This window comes from Oncorhynchus tshawytscha, unplaced genomic scaffold (assembly GCF_018296145.1).
Source record: "Oncorhynchus tshawytscha isolate Ot180627B unplaced genomic scaffold, Otsh_v2.0 Un_contig_457_pilon_pilon, whole genome shotgun sequence".
NCBI lineage: Eukaryota > Metazoa > Chordata > Actinopteri > Salmoniformes > Salmonidae > Oncorhynchus > Oncorhynchus tshawytscha.
In genome coordinates, this window is record NW_024609653.1 from 61,447 (window position 1) to 80,374 (window position 18,928).

At 49.1% G+C, this 18,928-nt stretch overlaps 1 protein-coding gene across 2 annotated transcripts in view; it reads right to left on the bottom strand.

The window, feature by feature from the left end:
- Positions 1-5,768, bottom strand: part of LOC112228812 (stimulated by retinoic acid gene 8 protein homolog) — a 44,013-nt gene extending 38,245 nt beyond the window's left edge. The window contains exons 1-2 of one of the 2 annotated variants that reach the window (XM_042316653.1): positions 5,434-5,768; positions 4,494-4,668 (exon numbers count right to left, since the gene is read on the bottom strand). In XM_042316653.1, the coding sequence (XP_042172587.1) occupies positions 4,494-4,667 (174 nt within the window). In that variant the 5' untranslated portion in view covers position 4,668; positions 5,434-5,768. Of the gene's footprint in view, positions 1-4,493; positions 4,669-4,847; positions 5,239-5,433 lie in introns of those variants that run through there. The other variant, XM_042316652.1, reaches the window with a different exon arrangement.
- Between the last annotated feature and the right edge of the window lie 13,160 nt (positions 5,769-18,928).

Below are 18,928 nucleotides of genomic sequence, written 5' to 3' on the forward strand. Positions count from 1 at the left end.
CTACCTGCAGGGCCAGGTAGGTGAAGATCTATCTGCAGGGCCAGGTAGGTGAAAATCTACCTGCAGGGCCAGGTAGGTGAAGATATGCCTGCCTCACCAGGTAGGTGAAGATCTGCCTGCAGGGCCAGGTAGGTGAAGATCTACCTACATCACCAGGTAGGTGAAGATCTGCCTGCCTCACCAGGTAGGTGAAGATCTACCTGCCTCACCAGGTAGGTGAAGATCTACCTGCCTCACCAGGTAGGTGAAGATCTACCTGCCTCACCAGGTAGGTGAAGATCTACCTGCATGGCCAGGTAGGTGAAGATCTACCTGCAGGGCCAGGTAGGTGAAGATCTACCTGCAGGGCCAGGTAGGTGAAGATCTACCTGCAGGGCCAGGTAGGTGAAAATCTACCTGCAGGGCCAGGTAGGTGAAGATCTGCCTGCCTCACCAGGTAGGTGAACATCTGCCTGCAGGGCCAGGTAGGTGAAGATCTGCCTGCAGGGCCAGGTAGGTGAAGATCTACCTGCATGGCCAGGTAGGTGAAGATCTACCTGCAGGGCCAGGTAGGTGAAGACATACCTGCCTCACCAGGTAGGTGAAGATCTACATGCATGGCCAGGTAGGTGAAGATCTACCTGTATGGCCAGGTAGATGAAGATCTACCTGCATGGCCAGGTAGGTGAAGATCTACCTGCATCGCCAGGTAGGTGAAGATCTACCTGCAGGGCCAGGTAGGTGAAGACATACCTGCCTCACCAGGTAGGTGAAGATCTACCTGCATGGCCAGGTAGGTGAAGATCTACCTGTCACACCAGGTAGGTGATGATCTACTTGCATGGCCAGGTAGGTGAAGATATACCTGTATGGCCAGGTAGGTGAAGATATACCTGCATGGCCAGGTAGGTGAAGATATACCTGCATGGCCAGGTAGGTGAGGATCTACCTGCATCACCAGGTAGGTGAGGATCTACCTGCATGGCCAGGTAGGTGAGGATCTACCTGCATGGCCAGGTAAGTGAAGATCTACCTGCCACACCAGGTAGGTGAAGATCTACCTGTCACACCAGGTAGGTGAAGATCTACTTGCATGGCCAGGTAGGTGAAGATCTACTTGCATGGCCAGGTAGGTGAAGATATACCTGCATGGCCAGGTAGGTGAAGATATACCTGCATGGCCAGGTAGGTGAAGATATACCTGCATGGCCAGGTAGGTGAAGATATACCTGCATGGCCAGGTAGGTGAGGATCTACCTGCATCACCAGGTAGGTGAAGATCTACCTGCATGGCCAGGTAGGTGAAGATCTACCTGCATGGCCAGGTAGGTGAAGATCTACCTGCATGGCCAGGTAAGTGAAGATCTACCTGCCACACCAGGTAGGTGAAGATCTACCTGTCACACCAGGTAGGTGAAGATCTACTTGCATGGCCAGGTAGGTGAAGATATACCTGCATGGCCAGGTAGGTGAGGATCTACCTGCATCACCAGGTAGGTGAAGATCTACCTGCATGGCCAGGTAGGTGAAGATCTACCTGCCACACCAGGTAGGTGAAGATCTACCTGTCACAACAGGTAGGTGAAGATCTACCTGCCTCACCAGGTAGGTGAAGATCTACCTGCCTCACCAGGTAGGTGAAGATCTACCTGCAGGGCCAGGTAGGTGAAGATCTACCTGCAGGGCCAGGTAGGTGAAAATCTACCTGCAGGGCCAGGTAGGTGAAGATCTGCCTGCCTCACCAGGTAGGTGAAGATCTGCCTGCAGGGCCAGGTAGGTGAAGATCTGCCTGCAGGGCCAGGTAGGTGAAGATCTACCTGCATGGCCAGGTAGGTGAAGATTACCTGCATCGCCAGGTAGGTGAAGATCTACCTGCAGGGCCAGGTAGGTGAAGACATACCTGCCTCACCAGGTAGGTGAAGATCTACATGCATGGCCAGGTAGGTGAAGATCTACCTGCATGGCCAGGTAGGTGAAGATCTACCTGCAGGGCCAGGTAGGTGAAGATCTGCCTGCCTCACCAGGTAGGTGAAGATCTGCCTGCAGGGCCAGGTAGGTGAAGATCTACCTGCATTGCCAGGTAGGTGAAGATCTACCTGCAGGGCCAGGTAGGTGAAGACATACCTGCCTCACCAGGTAGGTGAAGGTCTACTTGTATGGCCAGGTAGGTGAAAATATACCTACATGGTCAGGTAGGTGAAGATCTACCTGCATGGCCAGGTAGGTGAAGATCTACCTGCCACACCAGGTAGGTGAAGATCTACCTGTCACACCAGGTAGGTGATGATCTACTTGCATGGCCAGGTAGGTGAAGATATACCTGTATGGCCAGGTAGGTGAAGATATACCTGCATGGCCAGGTAGGTGAATATATACCTGCATGGCCAGGTAGGTGAGGATCTACCTGCATCACCAGGTAGGTGAGGATCTACCTGCATGGCCAGGTAGGTGAAGGCATCACCAGGTAGGTGAAGATCTACCTGCATCACCAGGTAGGTGAGGAAGCATCACCATAGGTGAAGATTTTGGAAAGTAGAGAAAGTCGACAATAACCAGTAACTTCGAATCAGAAAAGTATATCAGAATGTCAGAACAGTTCCCACAACAGACCACTATAACTGAATGTCAGAACAGTTCCCACAACAGACCACTATAACTGAATGTCAGAACAGTTCCCACAACAGACCACTATAACTGAATGTCAGAACAGTTCCCACAACAGACCACTATAACTGAAGTGGTAGCAGGGACGACTGTGACGAGCTCTGAACGAATCAGGGTGAGTGGAAATCTCACGACCCTTTGAAAAAGTATTTTCATGACAATTTATGGAAAAGAAATATCAATCCTCAAATAGAAAGCGATTGATCAGCTTTGAATCTATTTGGGGTTGTTTTTTAGAGGTGTGTGTGAGTGGGAATGGGATGTGCACCCTCTCAACCCAGCAACAGTTAGCCCCAAATCACACCCTCTCTACCCAACAACAGTTAGCCAGTTAGCCCCAAATCACACCCTCTCTACCCAACAACAGTTAGCTAGCTAGCCCCAAATCACACCCTCTCTACCCAACAACAGTTAGCCCCAAATCACACCCTCTCTACCCAACAACAGTTAGCCCCAAATCACACCCTCTCTACCCAACAACAGTTAGCCCCAAATCACACCCTCTCTACCCAACAACAGTTAGCCCCAAATCACACCCTCTCTTCCCAGCAACAGTTAGCTAGCCCCAAATCACACCCTCTCTACCCAGCAACAGTTTAGCCCCAAATCACACCCTCTCTCTACCCAGCAACAGTTAGCCCCAATCACACCCTCTCTACCCAGCAACAGTTAGCCCCAAATCACACCCTCTCTACCCCAGCAGTTACAGTTAGCCCCAAATCACACCCTCTCTACCCAGCAACAGTTAGCCCCAAATCACACCCTCTCTACCCAGCAACAGTTAGCCCCAAATCACACCCTCTCTACCCAGCAACAGTTAGCCCCAAATCACACCCTCTCTACCCAGCAACAGTTAGCCCCAAATCACACCCTCTCTACCCAGCAACAGTTAGCCAGCTAGCCCCAAATCACACCCTCTCTACCCAGCAACAGTTAGCCCCAAATCACACCCTCTCTACCCAGCAACAGTTAGTCACACCCTCTCTAGCCCCAAATCACACCCTCTCTACCCAGCAACAGTTAGCCCCAAATCACACCCTCTCTACCCAGCAACAGTTAGCCCGTTAGCCCCAAATCACACCCTCTCTACCCAGCAACAGTTAGCCAGTTAGCCCCAAATCACACCCTCTCTACCCAGCAACAGTTAGCCCCAAATCACACCCTCTCTACCCAGCAACAGTTAGCCCCAAATCACACCCTCTCTACCCAGCAACAGTTAGCCCCAAATCACACCCTCTCTACCCAGCAACAGTTAGCCCCAAATCACACCCTCTCTACCCAGCAACAGTTAGCCCCAAATCACACCCTCTCTACCCAGCAACAGTTAGCCCCAAATCACACCCTCTCTACCCAGCAACAGTTAGCCCCAATCACACCCTCTCTACCCAGCAACAGTTAGCCCCAAATCACACCCTCTCTACCCAGCAACAGTTAGCCAGTTAGCCCCAAATCACACCCTCTCTACCCAGCAACAGTTAGCCCCAAATCACACCCTCTCTACCCAGCAACAGTTAGCCCCAAATCCACCCTCTCACCCAGCAACAGTTAGCCCCAAATCACACCCTCTCTACCCAGCAACAGTTAGCCCCAAATCACACCCTCTCTACCCAGCAACAGTTAGCCAGTTAGCCCCAAATCACACCCTCTCTACCCAGCAACAGTTAGCCAGTTAGCCCCAAATCACACCCTCTCTACCCAGCAACAGTTAGCCAGTTAGCCCCAAATCACACCCTCTCTACCCAGCAACAGTTAGCCCCAAATCAATCACAACCTAACTCTCTACCCACACAACAGTTAGCTACACATGAAGGAGAGAACCAGGAAGACATTTCCATCTCTATGTATCTGACCTTAGCAGGCATCTTGTTGGATGTGGGGCAGACCACGGTGTTGAGTGTCTCGAACAGGGTGGCCAGGGTGGCCCGGTGTCGGGCCTGCAGAGCCCGTCTTCTCTCCTTCTGGTGCTCCTCCATGTCCCGTTTCCTCCGGAGCCCGGTCGGACCGGTACAACCTCGTCTGGACATCCTGATGTATTCATATATAAAATAATAATAACACACTACACGGGTTAATAATCGAGTTGTTATATCGGTCAACAACAACAAGATGGCTACCGAGCACTGATGGCTGTTTTAGCTACTTGATTAAGTTTAGATTTGGATAATATATTCACAGACCTTATTATGGTGTTGTTGCTACCTTACCTTATCTGAAATCCTTTATAAAAATGTATGTTAACAAACTGTCCGCGTTTTCTGTTAAATTGTTATGGGAAAGTATCTATAGTGTGTGTGATTTTTCGTGCAGGATGTGGCTACATGAACCGTCTCATCAACCGGCAGGATTGAGATCAGTGATGCCAATTTAGCAAATTTGTTGCTAGATTTAGCAACTTTTCAGAGTACCCTAGCAAAAAAATAATCAAACTGCACCTAGCATCCAATTTAGCTTCTTTAAAAAAAATAAAACCATTTTTTTTTTTTAGCAACTTTTGATGAAGTGACTCAAACGCTAAAATGCATTTTTCCTCTAAATGACACAAACAAACCCGATGTTCTCAGTCACAACACACGTGTCAGGCTGCAAAAATGCGCTGTGAGTGACGTCAGCAGCAGGCGCTCAGCAGCAATTTCAGCAAATTGCAAATTCATCGTAGGTTCGACGAGACAAAACCCAATGAATATAGATGGTCACAAATGTTTTGATCCTGGACAGAACTTACAACATCAATCAACATGTCTCAATCAAAATTGTACAGCCAGAAGTACAGAAAGGAGTGGGAGTCTGTACCTGAATTTAAAGGGCGTCTGAAGCCGGTAATTGGGGGTGATTGACGGGCATACTGTGCGTACTGCAAATCAGATATGCTTTGCAAAAAAAAAATGTATGACATCAAAAAAACATTGTGCTACACCAAAGTATATAAATAAATCAAAACCTTTCAACCCCACAACGCCTTCTACATCACCACAGTTGGTTAAGAAAGTGGAGAACTGCAGAAGCTACTATAGCAATGGCCACTGCAAAGCATTGTTCGGTGCTATCATGCGACCATTTAAAGTATGGCTTGCAAAGCTGCCTTTTCAGATTCTGTGGCAGCAACAAACTTCCAAATGGACCGCGCCAAGTGCACAGAAATGATTAGGGGAGTACTGGCTCCTTATTTTCCTCAAAAGGGTAACATCAGATGTGTAGGGGATGAGAAGTTCAGTCTCCCTCCTCCTCCTGACACGTCAGTGTCTCGAAATACCATGGTTGTGGTGATTTGGTATTTCAGTGCTTAAAAAAATAACCTTTGTGTCCACATTTCTCGGGCTGGTTGAGTTGAATGGATGGGGGGGGGGGGGGGGCGATGCTTGATCAATAGCAAAGACCATAGTTGAGTTTCTTGAAGTATATAACCTTTAAAAAAAAAGAGAATCTTCATGGTATTGTCACTGATAATGCCTTTGTGATGACTGGGGATTTTAAAGGAACAATGTGCATTTCCCAATTTGGTTCTCATCCTCTGTGTGTCAGTCTTTACAATTGGCTGTCAGTGCAGCATCCAAAGAACCCATCCCTAGGTGTATTGAGTACTTAATCAGGGAAACCATCCCTAGGAGTGTTGAGTACTTCATCAGGGAAACCATCCCTAGGAGTGTTGAGTACTTCATCAGGGAAACCATCCCTAGGAGTGTTGAGTACTTCATCAGGGAAACCATCCCTAGGAGTGTTGAGTACTTCATCAGGGAAACCATCCCTAGGAGTGTTGAATACTTCATCAGGGAACCCATCCCTAGGAGGGTTGGGTACTTCATCAGGGAACCCATCCCTAGGAGTGTTGAGTACTTAAACCATCCCTAGGAGTGTTGAGTACTTAACCCATCGCTAGGAGTGTTGAGTACTTAACCCATCGCTAGGAGTGTTGAGTACTTCATCAGGGAAACCATCCCTAGGAGTGTTGAGTACTTAAACAGGGAACCCATCCCTAGGAGTGTTGAGTACCTAAACAGGGAACCCATCCCTAGGAGTGTTGAGTACTTCATCAGGGAAACCATCCCTAGGAGTGTTGAGTACTTCATCAGGGAACCATCCCTAGGAGTGTTGAGTACTTCATCAGGGAAACCATCCCAGTGGAACTTAAACCATCCCTAGGAGTGTTGAGTACTTCATCAGGGAACCATCCCTAGGAGTGTTGAGTACTTAAACCATCCCTAGGAGTGTTGAGTACTTAAACCATCCCAGTATTGGTACTTAAACCATCCCTAGGAGTGTTGAGTACTTCATCAGGGAACCATCCCTAGGAGTGTTGAGTACTTAAACCATCCCTAGGAGTGTTGAGTACTTAAACCATCCCTAGGAGTATTGAGTACTTAAACCATCCCTAGGAGTGTTGAGTACTTCATCAGGGAACCATCCCTAGGACATCTGTTGAGTACTTAACCTATCCCTAGGAGTGTTGAGTACTTCATCAGGGAACCCATCCCTAGGTGTGTTGAGTACTTCATCAGGGAACCCATCCCTAGGAGTGTTGAGTACTTAAACCATCCCTAGGAGTGTTGAGTACTTAAACCATCCCTAGGAGTATTGAGTACTTAAACCATCCCTAGGAGTGTTGAGTACTTCATCAGGGAACCATCCCTAGGAGTGTTGAGTACTTAACCTATCCCTAGGAGTGTTGAGTACTTAATCAGGGAAACCATCCCTAGGAGTGTTGAGTACTTCATCAGGGAAACCATCCCTAGGAGTGTTGAATACTTCATCAGGGAACCCATCCCTAGGAGGGTTGGGTACTTCATCAGGGAAACCATCCCTAGGAGTGTTGAGTACTTCATCAGGGAAACCATCCCTAGGAGTGTTGAATACTTCATCAGGGAACCCATCCCTAGGAGGGTTGGGTACTTCATCAGGGAACCCATCCCTAGGAGTGTTGAGTACTTAAACCATCCCTAGGAGTGTTGAGTACTTAACCCATCCCTAGGAGTGTTGAGTACTTAACCCATCGCTAGGAGTGTTGAGTACTTAACCCATCGCTAGGAGTGTTGAGTACTTAATCAGGGAACCCATCCCTAGGAGTGTTGAGTACCTAAACAGGGAACCCATCCCTAGGAGTGTTGAGTACTTCATCAGGGACTTAACCCATCCCTAGGAGTGTTGAGTACTTCATCAGGGAAACCATCCCTAGGAGTGTTGAGTACTTCATCAGGGAAACCATCCCTAGGAGTGTTGAGTACTTCATCAGGGAAACCATCCCTAGGAGTGTTGAGTACTTAAACCATCCCTAGGAGTGTTGAGTACTTCATCAGGGAACCATCCCTAGGAGTGTTGAGTACTTAAACCATCCCTAGGAGTGTTGAGTACTTAAACCATCCCTAGGAGTATTGAGTACTTAAACCATCCCTAGGAGTGTTGAGTACTTCATCAGGGAACCATCCCTAGGAGTGTTGAGTACTTAAACCATCCCTAGGAGTGTTGAGTACTTAAACCATCCCTAGGAGTATTGAGTACTTAAACCATCCCTAGGAGTGTTGAGTACTTCATCAGGGAACCATCCCTAGGAGTGTTGAGTACTTAACCTATCCCTAGGAGTGTTGAGTACTTCATCAGGAAACCCATCCCTAGGTGTGTTGAGTACTTCATCAGGGAACCCATCCCTAGGAGTGTTGAGTACTTAAACCATCCCTAGGAGTGTTGAGTACTTAAACCATCCCTAGGAGTATTGAGTACTTAAACCATCCCTAGGAGTGTTGAGTACTTCATCAGGGAACCATCCCTAGGAGTGTTGAGTACTTAACCTATCCCTAGGAGTGTTGAGTACTTCATCAGGGAACCCATCCCTAGGTGTGTTGAGTACTTCATCAGGGAACCCATCCCTAGGAGTGTTGAGTACTTAAACCATCCCTAGGAGTGTTGAGTACTTAAACCATCCCTAGGAGTGTTGAGTACTTAAACCATCCCTAGGAGTGTTGAGTACTTAAACCATCCCTAGGAGCTAACCAAGGAGCGCGAACCAAGGAGCGCGAACCAAGGAGCGCGAACCAAGGAGCGCGAACCAAGGAGCGCGAACCAAGGAGCGCGAACCAAGGAGCGCGAACCAAGGAGCGCGAACCAAGGAGCGCGAACCAAGGAGCGCGAACCAAGAAGCCCAGACAACCTAGAAGCCTTGTGAAACATCCTTGCCGTTCATATGAAACAGTGTCTCTCCTGGTGTCTCTCCTTGCCATTCATATGAAACGGTGTCTCTCCTTACCGTTCATATGAAACGGTGGTGTCTCTCCTGGTGTCTCTCCTTGCCGTTCATATGAAACGGTGGTGTCTCTCCTGGTGTCTCTCCTTGTCGTTCATATGAAACGGTGGTGTCTCTCCTTGCCGTTCATATGAAACAGTGGTGTCACTCCTTGCCGTTCATATGAAACGGTGGTGTCTCTCCTTGCCGTTCATATGAAACGGTGTCTCTCCTTACCGTTCATATGAAACGGTGGTGTCTCTCCTGGTGTCTCTCCTTGCCGTTCATATGAAACAGTGGTGTCACTCCTTGCCGTTCATATGAAACGGTGGTGTCTCTCCTGGTGTCTCTCCTGGTGTCTCTCCTTGCCATTCATATGAAACGGTGGTGTCTCTCCTGGTGTCTCTCCTTGCCGTTCATATGAAACAGTGGTGTCACTCCTTGCCGTTCATATGAAACGGTGGTGTCTCTCCTTGCCGTTCATATGAAACAGTGGTGTCTCTCCTTGCCGTTCATATGAAACGGTGGTGTCTCTCCTGGTGTCTCTCCTTACCGTTCATATGAAACGGTGGTGTCTCTCCTGGTGTCTCTCCTTACCGTTCATATGAAACGGTGGTGTCTCTCCTTGCCGTTCATATGAAACAGTGGTGCCTCTCCTTACCGTTCATATGAAACGGTGGTGTCTCTCCTGGTGTCTCTCCTTACCGTTCATATGAAACGGTGGTGTCTCTCCTGGTGTCTCTCCTTGCCATTCATATGAAACGGTGGTGTCTCTCCTGGTGAATCTCCTTGTCGTTCATATGAAACGGTGGTGTCTCTCCTGGTGTCTCTCCTTGCCGTTCATATGAAACGGTGTCTCTCCTTACCGTTCATATGAAACGGTGGTGTCTCTCCTGGTGTCTCTCCTTGCCGTTCATATGAAACAGTGGTGTCTCTCCTTGCCGTTCATATGAAACTGGTGTCTCTCCTTACCGTTCATATGAAACGGTGGTGTCTCTCCTGGTGTCTCTCCTTGCCGTTCATATGAAACAGTGGTGTCTCTCCTTACCGTTCATATGAAACGGTGGTGTCTCTCCTGGTGTCTCTCCTTGCCGTTCATATGAAACAGTGGTGTCTCTCCTTGCCGTTCATATGAAACGGTGGTGTCTCTCCTGGTGTCTCTCCTTGCCGTTCATATGAAACAGTGGTGTCTCTCCTTGCCGTTCATATGAAACGGTGGTGTCTCTCCTTGCCGTTCATATGAAATGGTGTCTCTCCTTACCGTTCATATGAAACGGTGGTGTCTCTCCTGGTGTCTCTCCTTGCCGTTCATATGAAACGGTGTCTCTCCTTACCGTTCATATGAAACGGTGGTGTCTCTCCTGGTGTCTCTCCTTGCCGTTCATATGAAACAGTGGTGTCTCTCCTTGCCATTCATATGAAACGGTGGTGTCTCTCCTGGTGTCTCTCCTGGTGTCTCTCCTTGCCATTCATATGAAACGGTGGTGTCTCTCCTGGTGTCTCTCCTTGCCGTTCATATGAAACAGTGGTGTCACTCCTTGCCGTTCATATGAAACGGTGGTGTCTCTCCTTGCCGTTCATATGAAACGGTGTCTCTCCTTACCGTTCATATGAAACGGTGGTGTCTCTCCTGGTGTCTCTCCTTACCGTTCATATGAAACAGTGGTGTCTCTCCTTACCGTTCATATGAAACGGTGGTGTCTCTCCTGGTGTCTCTCCTTGCCGTTCATATGAAACGGTGGTGTCTCTCCTTACCGTTCATATGAAACAGTGGTGTCTCTCCTGGTGTCTCTCCTTGCCGTTCATATGAAACAGTGGTGCCTCTCCTTACCGTTCATATGAAACAGTGGTGTCTCTCCTGGTGTCTCTCCTTGCCATTCATATGAAACGGTGGTGTCTCTCCTGGTGTCTCTCCTGGTGTCTCTCCTGGTGAATCTCCTTGTCGTTCATATGAAACGGTGGTGTCTCTCCTGGTGTCTCTCCTTGCCGTTCATATGAAACGGTGTCTCTCCTTACCGTTCATATGAAACGGTGGTGTCTCTCCTGGTGTCTCTCCTTGCCGTTCATATGAAACGGTGGTGTCACTCCTTGCCGTTCATATGAAACAGTGGTGTCTCTCCTTACCGTTCATATGAAACGGTGGTGTCTCTCCTGGTGTCTCTCCTTGCCGTTCATATGAAACAGTGGTGTCACCTGCTCCTTGCCGTTCATATGAAACGGTGGTGTCTCTCTCTCCTTGCCGTTCATATGAAACAGTGGTGTCTCTCCTTACCGTTCATATGAAACGGTGGTGTCTCTCCTGGTGTCTCTCCTTGCCGTTCATATGAAACAGTGGTGTCTCTCCTTACCGTTCATATGAAACGGTGGTGTCTCTCCTGGTGTCTCTCCTTGCCGTTCATATGAAACAGTGGTGTCACTCCTTGCCGTTCATATGAAACGGTGGTGTCTCTCCTGGTGTCTCTCCTGGTGTCTCTCCTTGCCATTCATATGAAACGGTGGTGTCTCTCCTGGTGTCTCTCCTTGCCATTCATATGAAACAGTGGTGTCTCTCCTTACCGTTCATATGAAACGGTGGTGTCTCTCCTGGTGTCTCTCCTTGCCGTTCATATGAAACGGTGGTGTCTCTCCTGGTGTCTCTCCTTACCGTTCATATGAAACGGTGGTGTCTCTCCTGGTGTCTCTCCTTGCCGTTCATATGAAACAGTGTGTGTCACTCCTTGCCGTTCATATGAAACGGTGGTGTCTCTCCTTGCCGTTCATATGAAACGGTGTCTCTCCTTACCGTTCATATGAAACGGTGGTGTCTCTCCTGGTGTCTCTCCTTGCCGTTCATATGAAACAGTGGTGTCACTCCTTGCCGTTCATATGAAACGGTGGTGTCTCTCCTGGTGTCTCTCCTGGTGTCTCTCCTTGCCATTCATATGAAACGGTGGTGTCTCTCCTGGTGTCTCTCCTTGCCGTTCATATGAAACAGTGGTGTCTCTCCTTGCCGTTCATATGAAACGGTGGTGTCTCTCCTGCCGTTCATCTCCTTACCGTTCATATGAAACGGTGGTGTCTCTCCTGGTGTCTCTCCTTGCCGTTCATATGAAACGGTGGTGTCTCTCCTGGTGTCTCTCCTTACCGTTCATATGAAACGGTGGTGTCTCTCCTTGCCGTTCATATGAAACAGTGGTGCCTCTCCTTACCGTTCATATGAAACGGTGGTGTCTCTCCTGGTGTCTCTCCTTACCGTTCATATGAAACGGTGGTGTCTCTCCTGGTGTCTCTCCTTGCCATTCATATGAAACGGTGGTGTCTCTCCTGGTGTCTCTCCTTGTCGTTCATATGAAACGGTGGTGTCTCTCCTGGTGTCTCTCCTTGCCGTTCATATGAAACGGTGTGTCTCTCCTTACCGTTCATATGAAACGGTGGTGTCTCTCCTGGTGTCTCTCCTTGCCGTTCATATGAAACAGTGGTGTCTCTCTGCCGTTCATATGAAACGGTGTCTCTCCTTACCGTTCATATGAAACGGTGGTGTCTCTCCTGGTGTCTCTCCTTGCCGTTCATATGAAACAGTGGTGTCTCTCCTTACCGTTCATATGAAACGGTGGTGTCTCTCCTGGTGTCTCTCCTTGCCGTTCATATGAAACAGTGGTGTCTCTCCTTACCGTTCATATGAAACGGTGGTGTCTCTCCTGGTGTCTCTCCTTGCCGTTCATATGAAACAGTGGTGTCTCTCCTTGCCGTTCATATGAAACGGTGGTGTCTCTCCTGGTGTCTCCCGTTCATATGAAATGGTGTCTCTCCTTACCGTTCATATGAAACGGTGGTGTCTCTCCTGGTGTCTCTCCTTGCCGTTCATATGAAACGGTGTCTCTCCTACCGTTCATATGAAACGGTGGTGTCTCTCCTGGTGTCTCTCCTTGCCGTTCATATGAAACAGTGGTGTCACTCCTTGCCATTCATATGAAACGGTGGTGTCTCTCCTGGTGTCTCTCCTGGTGTCTCTCCTTGCCATTCATATGAAACGGTGGTGTCTCTCCTGGTGTCTCTCCTTGCCGTTCATATGAAACAGTGGTGTCTCTCCTTGCCGTTCATATGAAACGGTGGTGTCTCTCCTTGCCGTTCATATGAAACGGTGTCTCTCCTTACCGTTCATATGAAACGGTGGTGTCTCTCCTGGTGTCTCTCCTTACCGTTCATATGAAACAGTGGTGCTCTCCTTACCGTTCATATGAAACGGTGGTGTCTCTCCTGGTGTCTCTCCTTGCCATTCATATGAAACGGTGGTGTCTCTCTCGTTCATATGAAACAGTGGTGTCTCTCCTGGTGTCTCTCCTTGCCGTTCTGAAACAGTGGTGTCTCTCCTTACCGTTCATATGAAACAGTGGTGTCTCTCCTGGTGTCTCTCCTTGCCATTCATATGAAACGGTGGTGTCTCTCCTGGTGTCTCTCCTGGTGTCTCTCCTGGTGAATCTCCTTGTCGTTCATATGAAACGGTGGTGTCTCTCCTGGTGTCTCTCCTTGCTGTTCATATGAAACGGTGTCTCTCCTTACCGTTCATATGAAACGGTGGTGTCTCTCCTGGTGTCTCTCCTTGCCGTTCATATGAAACGGTGGTGTCTCTCCTTGCCGTTCATATGAAACAGTGGTGTCTCTCCTTACCGTTCATATGAAACGGTGGTGTCTCTCCTGGTGTCTCTCCTTGCCGTTCATATGAAACGGTGGTGTCTCTCCTGGTGTCTCTCCTTGCCGTTCATATGAAACGGTGGTGTGGTGTCTCTCCTTACCGTTCATATGAAACGGTGGTGTCTCTCCTGGTGTCTCTCCTTGCCGTTCATATGAAACGGTGTCTCTCCTTACCGTTCATATGAAACGGTGGTGTCTCTCCTGGTGTCTCTCCTTGCCGTTCATATGAAACAGTGGTGTCTCTCCTTGCCGTTCATATGAAACGGTGGTGTCTCTCCTGGTGTCTCTCCTGGTGTCTCTCCTTGCCATTCATATGAAACGGTGGTGTCTCTCCTGGTGTCTCTCCTTGTCGTTCATATGAAACAGTGGTGTCTCTCCTTGCCGTTCATATGAAACGGTGGTGTCTCTCCTTGCCGTTCATATGAAACGGTGGTGTCTCTCCTTACCGTTCATATGAAACGGTGGTGTCTCTCCTGGTGTCTCTCCTGGTGTCTCTCCTGGTGTCTCTCCTTGCCATTCATATGAAACGGTGGTGTCTCTCCTTGCCGTTCATATGAAACGGTGGTGTCTCTCCTGGTGTCTCCTGGTGTCTCTCCTGGTGTCTCTCCTTGCCATTCATATGAAACGGTGGTGTCTCTCCTGGTGTCTCTCCTTGCCGTTCATATGAAACAGTGGTGTCTCTCCTTGCCGTTCATATGAAACGGTGGTGTCTCTCCTTGCCGTTCATATGAAACGGTGGTGTCTCTCCTTGTCGTCTCATATGAAACAGTGGTGTCTCTCCTTACCGTTCATATGAAACGGTGGTGTCTCTCCTGGTGTCTCTCCTTGCCATTCATATGAAACGGTGGTGTCTCTCCTGGTGTCTCTCCTTACCATTCATATGAAACGGTGGTGTCTCTCCTGTGTCTCTCCTTGTGTCTCTCCTGGTGAATCTCCTTGTCGTTCATATGAAACGGTGGTGTCTCTCCTGGTGTCTCTCCTTGCCGTTCATATGAAACGGTGGTGTCTCTCCTGGTGTCTCTCCTTGCCGTTCATATGAAACGGTGGTGTCTCTCCTGGTGTCTCTCCTGGTGTCTCTCCTGTCGTTCATATGAAACGGTGGTGTCTCTCCTGGTGTCTCTCCTTGCCGTTCATATGAAACTGGTGTCTCTCCTTACCGTTCATATGAAACGGTGGTGTCTCTCCTGGTGTCTCTCCTTGCCGTTCATATGAAACGGTGGTGTCTCTCCTTGCCGTTCATATGAAACGGTGGTGTCTCTCCTTGCCGTTCTGGTGTCTCTCCCACCGTTCATATGAAACGGTGGTGTCTCTCCTGGTGTCTCTCCTTGCCGTTCATATGAAACGGTGGTGTCTCTCCTGGTGTCTCTCCTTGCCGTTCATATGAAACAGTGGTGTCTCTCCTTACCGTTCATATGAAACGGTGGTGTCTCTCCTGGTGTCTCTCCTTACCATTCATATGAAACGGTGGTGTCTCTCCTGGTGTCTCTCCTTGCCGTTCATATGAAACAGTGGTGTCTCTCCTTACCGTTCATATGAAACAGTGGTGTCTCTCCTTGCCGTTCATATGAAACGGTGGTGTCTCTCCTGGTGTCTCTCCTGGTGTGTCTCTCCTTACCGTTCATATGAAACGGTGGTGTCTCTCCTGGTGTCTCTCCTTGCCATTCATATGAAACGGTGGTGTCTCTCCTGGTGTCTCTCCTTGTCGTTCATATGAAACGGTGGTGTATCTCCTGGTGTCTCTCCTGCCGTTCATATGAAACGGTGGTGTCTCTCCTGGTGTCTCTCCTCGTCGTTCATATGAAACGGTGGTGTCTCTCCTTGTGTCTCTCCTGGTGTCTCTCCTGGTGTCTCTCCTTGTCGTTCATATGAAACGGTGGTGTCTCTCCTGGTGTCTCTCCTTGCCGTTCATATGAAACAGTGGTGTCTCTCCTTGCCGTTCATATGAAACGGTGGTGTCTCTCCTGGTGTCTCTCCTTGTCGTTCATATGAAACGGTGGTGTCTCTCCTGGTGTCTCCTCGTTCTGAAACGGTGGTGTCTCTCCTTACCGTTCATATGAAACGGTGGTGTCTCTCCTGGTGTCTCTCCTGGTGTCTCTCCTTACCGTTCATATTGACGGTGGTGTCTCTCCTGGTGTCTCTCCTTGCTGTTCATATGAAACGGTGTCTCTCCTTGCCGTTCATATGAAACGGTGGTGTCTCTCCTGGTGTCTCTCCTTGCCGTTCATATGAAACGGTGGTGTCTCTCCTTACCATTCATATGAAACGGTGGTGTCTCTCCTGGTGTCTCTCCTTGCCGTTCATATGAAACGGTGGTGTCTCTCCTGGTGTCTCTCCTTGCCATTCATATGAAACGGTGGTGTCTCTCCTGGTGTCTCTCCTTGCCGTTCATATGAAACGGTGTCTCTCCTTGCCGTTCATATGAAACGGTGGTGTCTCTCCTGGTGTCTCGTTCCGGTGGTGTCTCTCCTTACCATTCATATGAAACGGTGGTGTCTCTCCTGGTGTCTCTCCTGGTGTCTCTCCTTGCCATTCATATGAAACGGTGGTGTCTCTCCTTGCCATTCATATGAAACGGTGGTGTCTCTCCTGGTGTCTCTCCTTGCCGTTCATATGAAACGGTGGTGTCTCTCCTGGTGTCTCTCCTTGCCGTTCATATGAAACGGTGGTGTCTCTCCTTGCCATTCATCCCAAACGGTGGTGTCTCTCCTGGTGTCTCTCCTTGCCGTTCATATGAAACGGTGGTGTCTCTCCTTGTGTCTCTCCTCGTCGTTCATATGAAACGGTGGTGTCTCTCCTTGTGTCTCTCCTGGTGTCTCTCCTGGTGTCTCTCCTTGTCGTTCATATGAAACGGTGGTGTCTCTCCTGGTGTCTCTCCTTACCATTCATATGAAACGGTGGTGTCTCTCCTTACCATTCATATGAAACGGTGGTGTCTCTCCTGGTGTCTCTCCTTGCCGTTCATCCCAAACGGTGGTGTCTCTCCTGGTGTCACTCCTTGCCGTTCATCCCAAACGGTGGTGTCTCTCCTGGTGTCTCTCCTTGTGTCTCTCCTCATCATTCATATGAAACGGTGGTGTCTCTCCTTGTGTCTCTCCTTCCTTACCATTCATATGAAACGGTGGTGTCTCTCCTTGCCGTTCATATGAAACGGTGTCTCTCCTGGTGTCTCTCCTTGCCATTCATATGAAACGGTGGTGTCTCTCCTTGTCGTCTCCTGGTGTCTCTCCTTACCATTCATATGAAACGGTGGTGTCTCTCCTGGTGTCTCTCGTTCATATGAAACGGTGGTGTCTCTCCTGGTGTCTCTCCTTGTCGTTCATATGAAACGGTGGTGTCTCTCCTGGTGTCTCTCCTGGTGTCTCTCCTTGCCGTTCATATGAAACGGTGGTGTCTCTCCTGGTGTCTCTCCTTGTCGTTCATATGGAACGGTGGTGTCTCTCCTGGTGTCTCTCCTTGTCGTTCATATGAAACGGTGGTAAATGTCGCCACCCAGTGGCAGCTGAGACACATTTAATTCATAATGTCAATGGCCTTACCTCAATTAGATTTGCTCAACTCCTGCATCCTCCTTCTCCACTCCACATCAGCCACGTGACGTTTACAGGGAGGATCCACGTGATGTTTACAGGGGAGGATCCACGTGATGTTTACAGGGGAGGATCCACGTGATGTTTACAGGGGAGGATCCACGTGATGTTTACAGGGGAGGATCCACGTGATGTTTACAGGGGAGGATGTTTACAGGGAGGATCCACATGATGTTTACAGGGGAGGATCCACATGTTTACAGGGGAGGATCCACATGATGTTTACAGGGGAGGATCCACATGATGTTTACAGGGGACATGATGTTTACAGGGGAGGATCCACGTGATGTTTACAGGGGAGGATCCACGTGATGTTTAAAGGGGAGGATCCACGTGATGTTTACAGGGGAGGATCCACGTGATGTTTACAGGGGAGGATCCACGTGATGTTTACAGGGAGGATCCACGTGATGTTTACAGGGGAGGATCCACATGATGTTTACAGGGGAGGATGTTTACAGGGGAGGATCCACGTGATGTTTACAGGGGAGGATCCACGTGATGTTTACAGGGGAGGATCCACGTGATGTTTGATGTTTACAGGGGAGGATCCACGTGATGTTTACAGGGGGATGATGTTTACAGGGGAGGATCCACATGATGTTTACAGGGGAGGATCCACGTGATGTTTAAGGGGGAGGATCCACGTGATGTTTACAGGGGAGGATCCACATGATGTTTACAGGGGAGGATCCACATGATGTTTACAGGGGAGGATCCACGTGATGTTTACAGGGGAGGATCCACGTGATGTTCACAGGGGAGGATCCACGTGATGTTTACAGGGGAGGATCCATGTGATGTTTACAGGGGAGGATCCACGTGATGTTTACAGGGGAGGATCCACATGATGTTTACAGGGGAGGATCCACATGATGTTTACAGGGGAGGATCCACGTTACGTTTACAGGGGAGGATCCACGTGATGTTTACAGGGGAGGATCCAGAAATAAATGTGTAAATATATCCAAACAGATTAAGTTAGTCGTGAAAGAAATGTTCTAGACTAAAGGGTAAGTAGAATATATATTTTTTAAATGTTGACATGCTTTTCTCCTCTAACAATACAACAGCTGGTTCAAAGAGGATGTGGCCGACATCACAACTCTTCTGCAGTAGGATACACTTGTGCTTCCTCGTCAAAAGGAGGCTATTGAGGAGGGGAGGAGCGTCTTCTGCAGTAGGATACACTTCTGCTTCCTCGTCAAAAGGAGGCTATTGAGGAGGGGAGGACCGTCTTCTGCAGTAGGATATACTTCTGCTTCCTCGTCAAAAGGAGGCTATTGAGGAGGGGAGGAGCGTCTTCTGCAGTAGGATACACTTCTGCTTCCTCGTCAAAAGGAGGCTATTGAGGAGGGGAGGACCGTCTTCTGCAGTAGGATACACTTCTGCTTCCTCGTCAAAAGGAGGCTATTGAGGAGGGGAGGACCGTCTACTGCAGTAGGATATACTTCTGCTTCCTCGTCAAAAGGAGGCTATTGAGGAGGGGAGGAGCGTCTTCTGCAGTAGGATACACTTCTGCTTCCTCGTCAAAAGGAGGCTATTGAGGAGGGGAGGAGCGTCTTCTGCAGTAGGATACACTTGGGTCAAAAGGAGGCTATTGAGGAGGGAAGGAGCGTCTTCTGCAGTAGGATACACTTCTGCTTCCTCGTCAAAAGGAGGCTATTGAGGAGGGGAGGAGCGTCTTCTGCAGTAGGATACACTTCTGCTTCCTCGTCAAAAGGAGGCTATTGAGGAGGGGAGGAGCGTCTTCTGCAGTAGGATACACTTCTGCTTCCTCGTCAAAAGGAGGCTATTGAGGAGGGGAGGACCGTCTTCT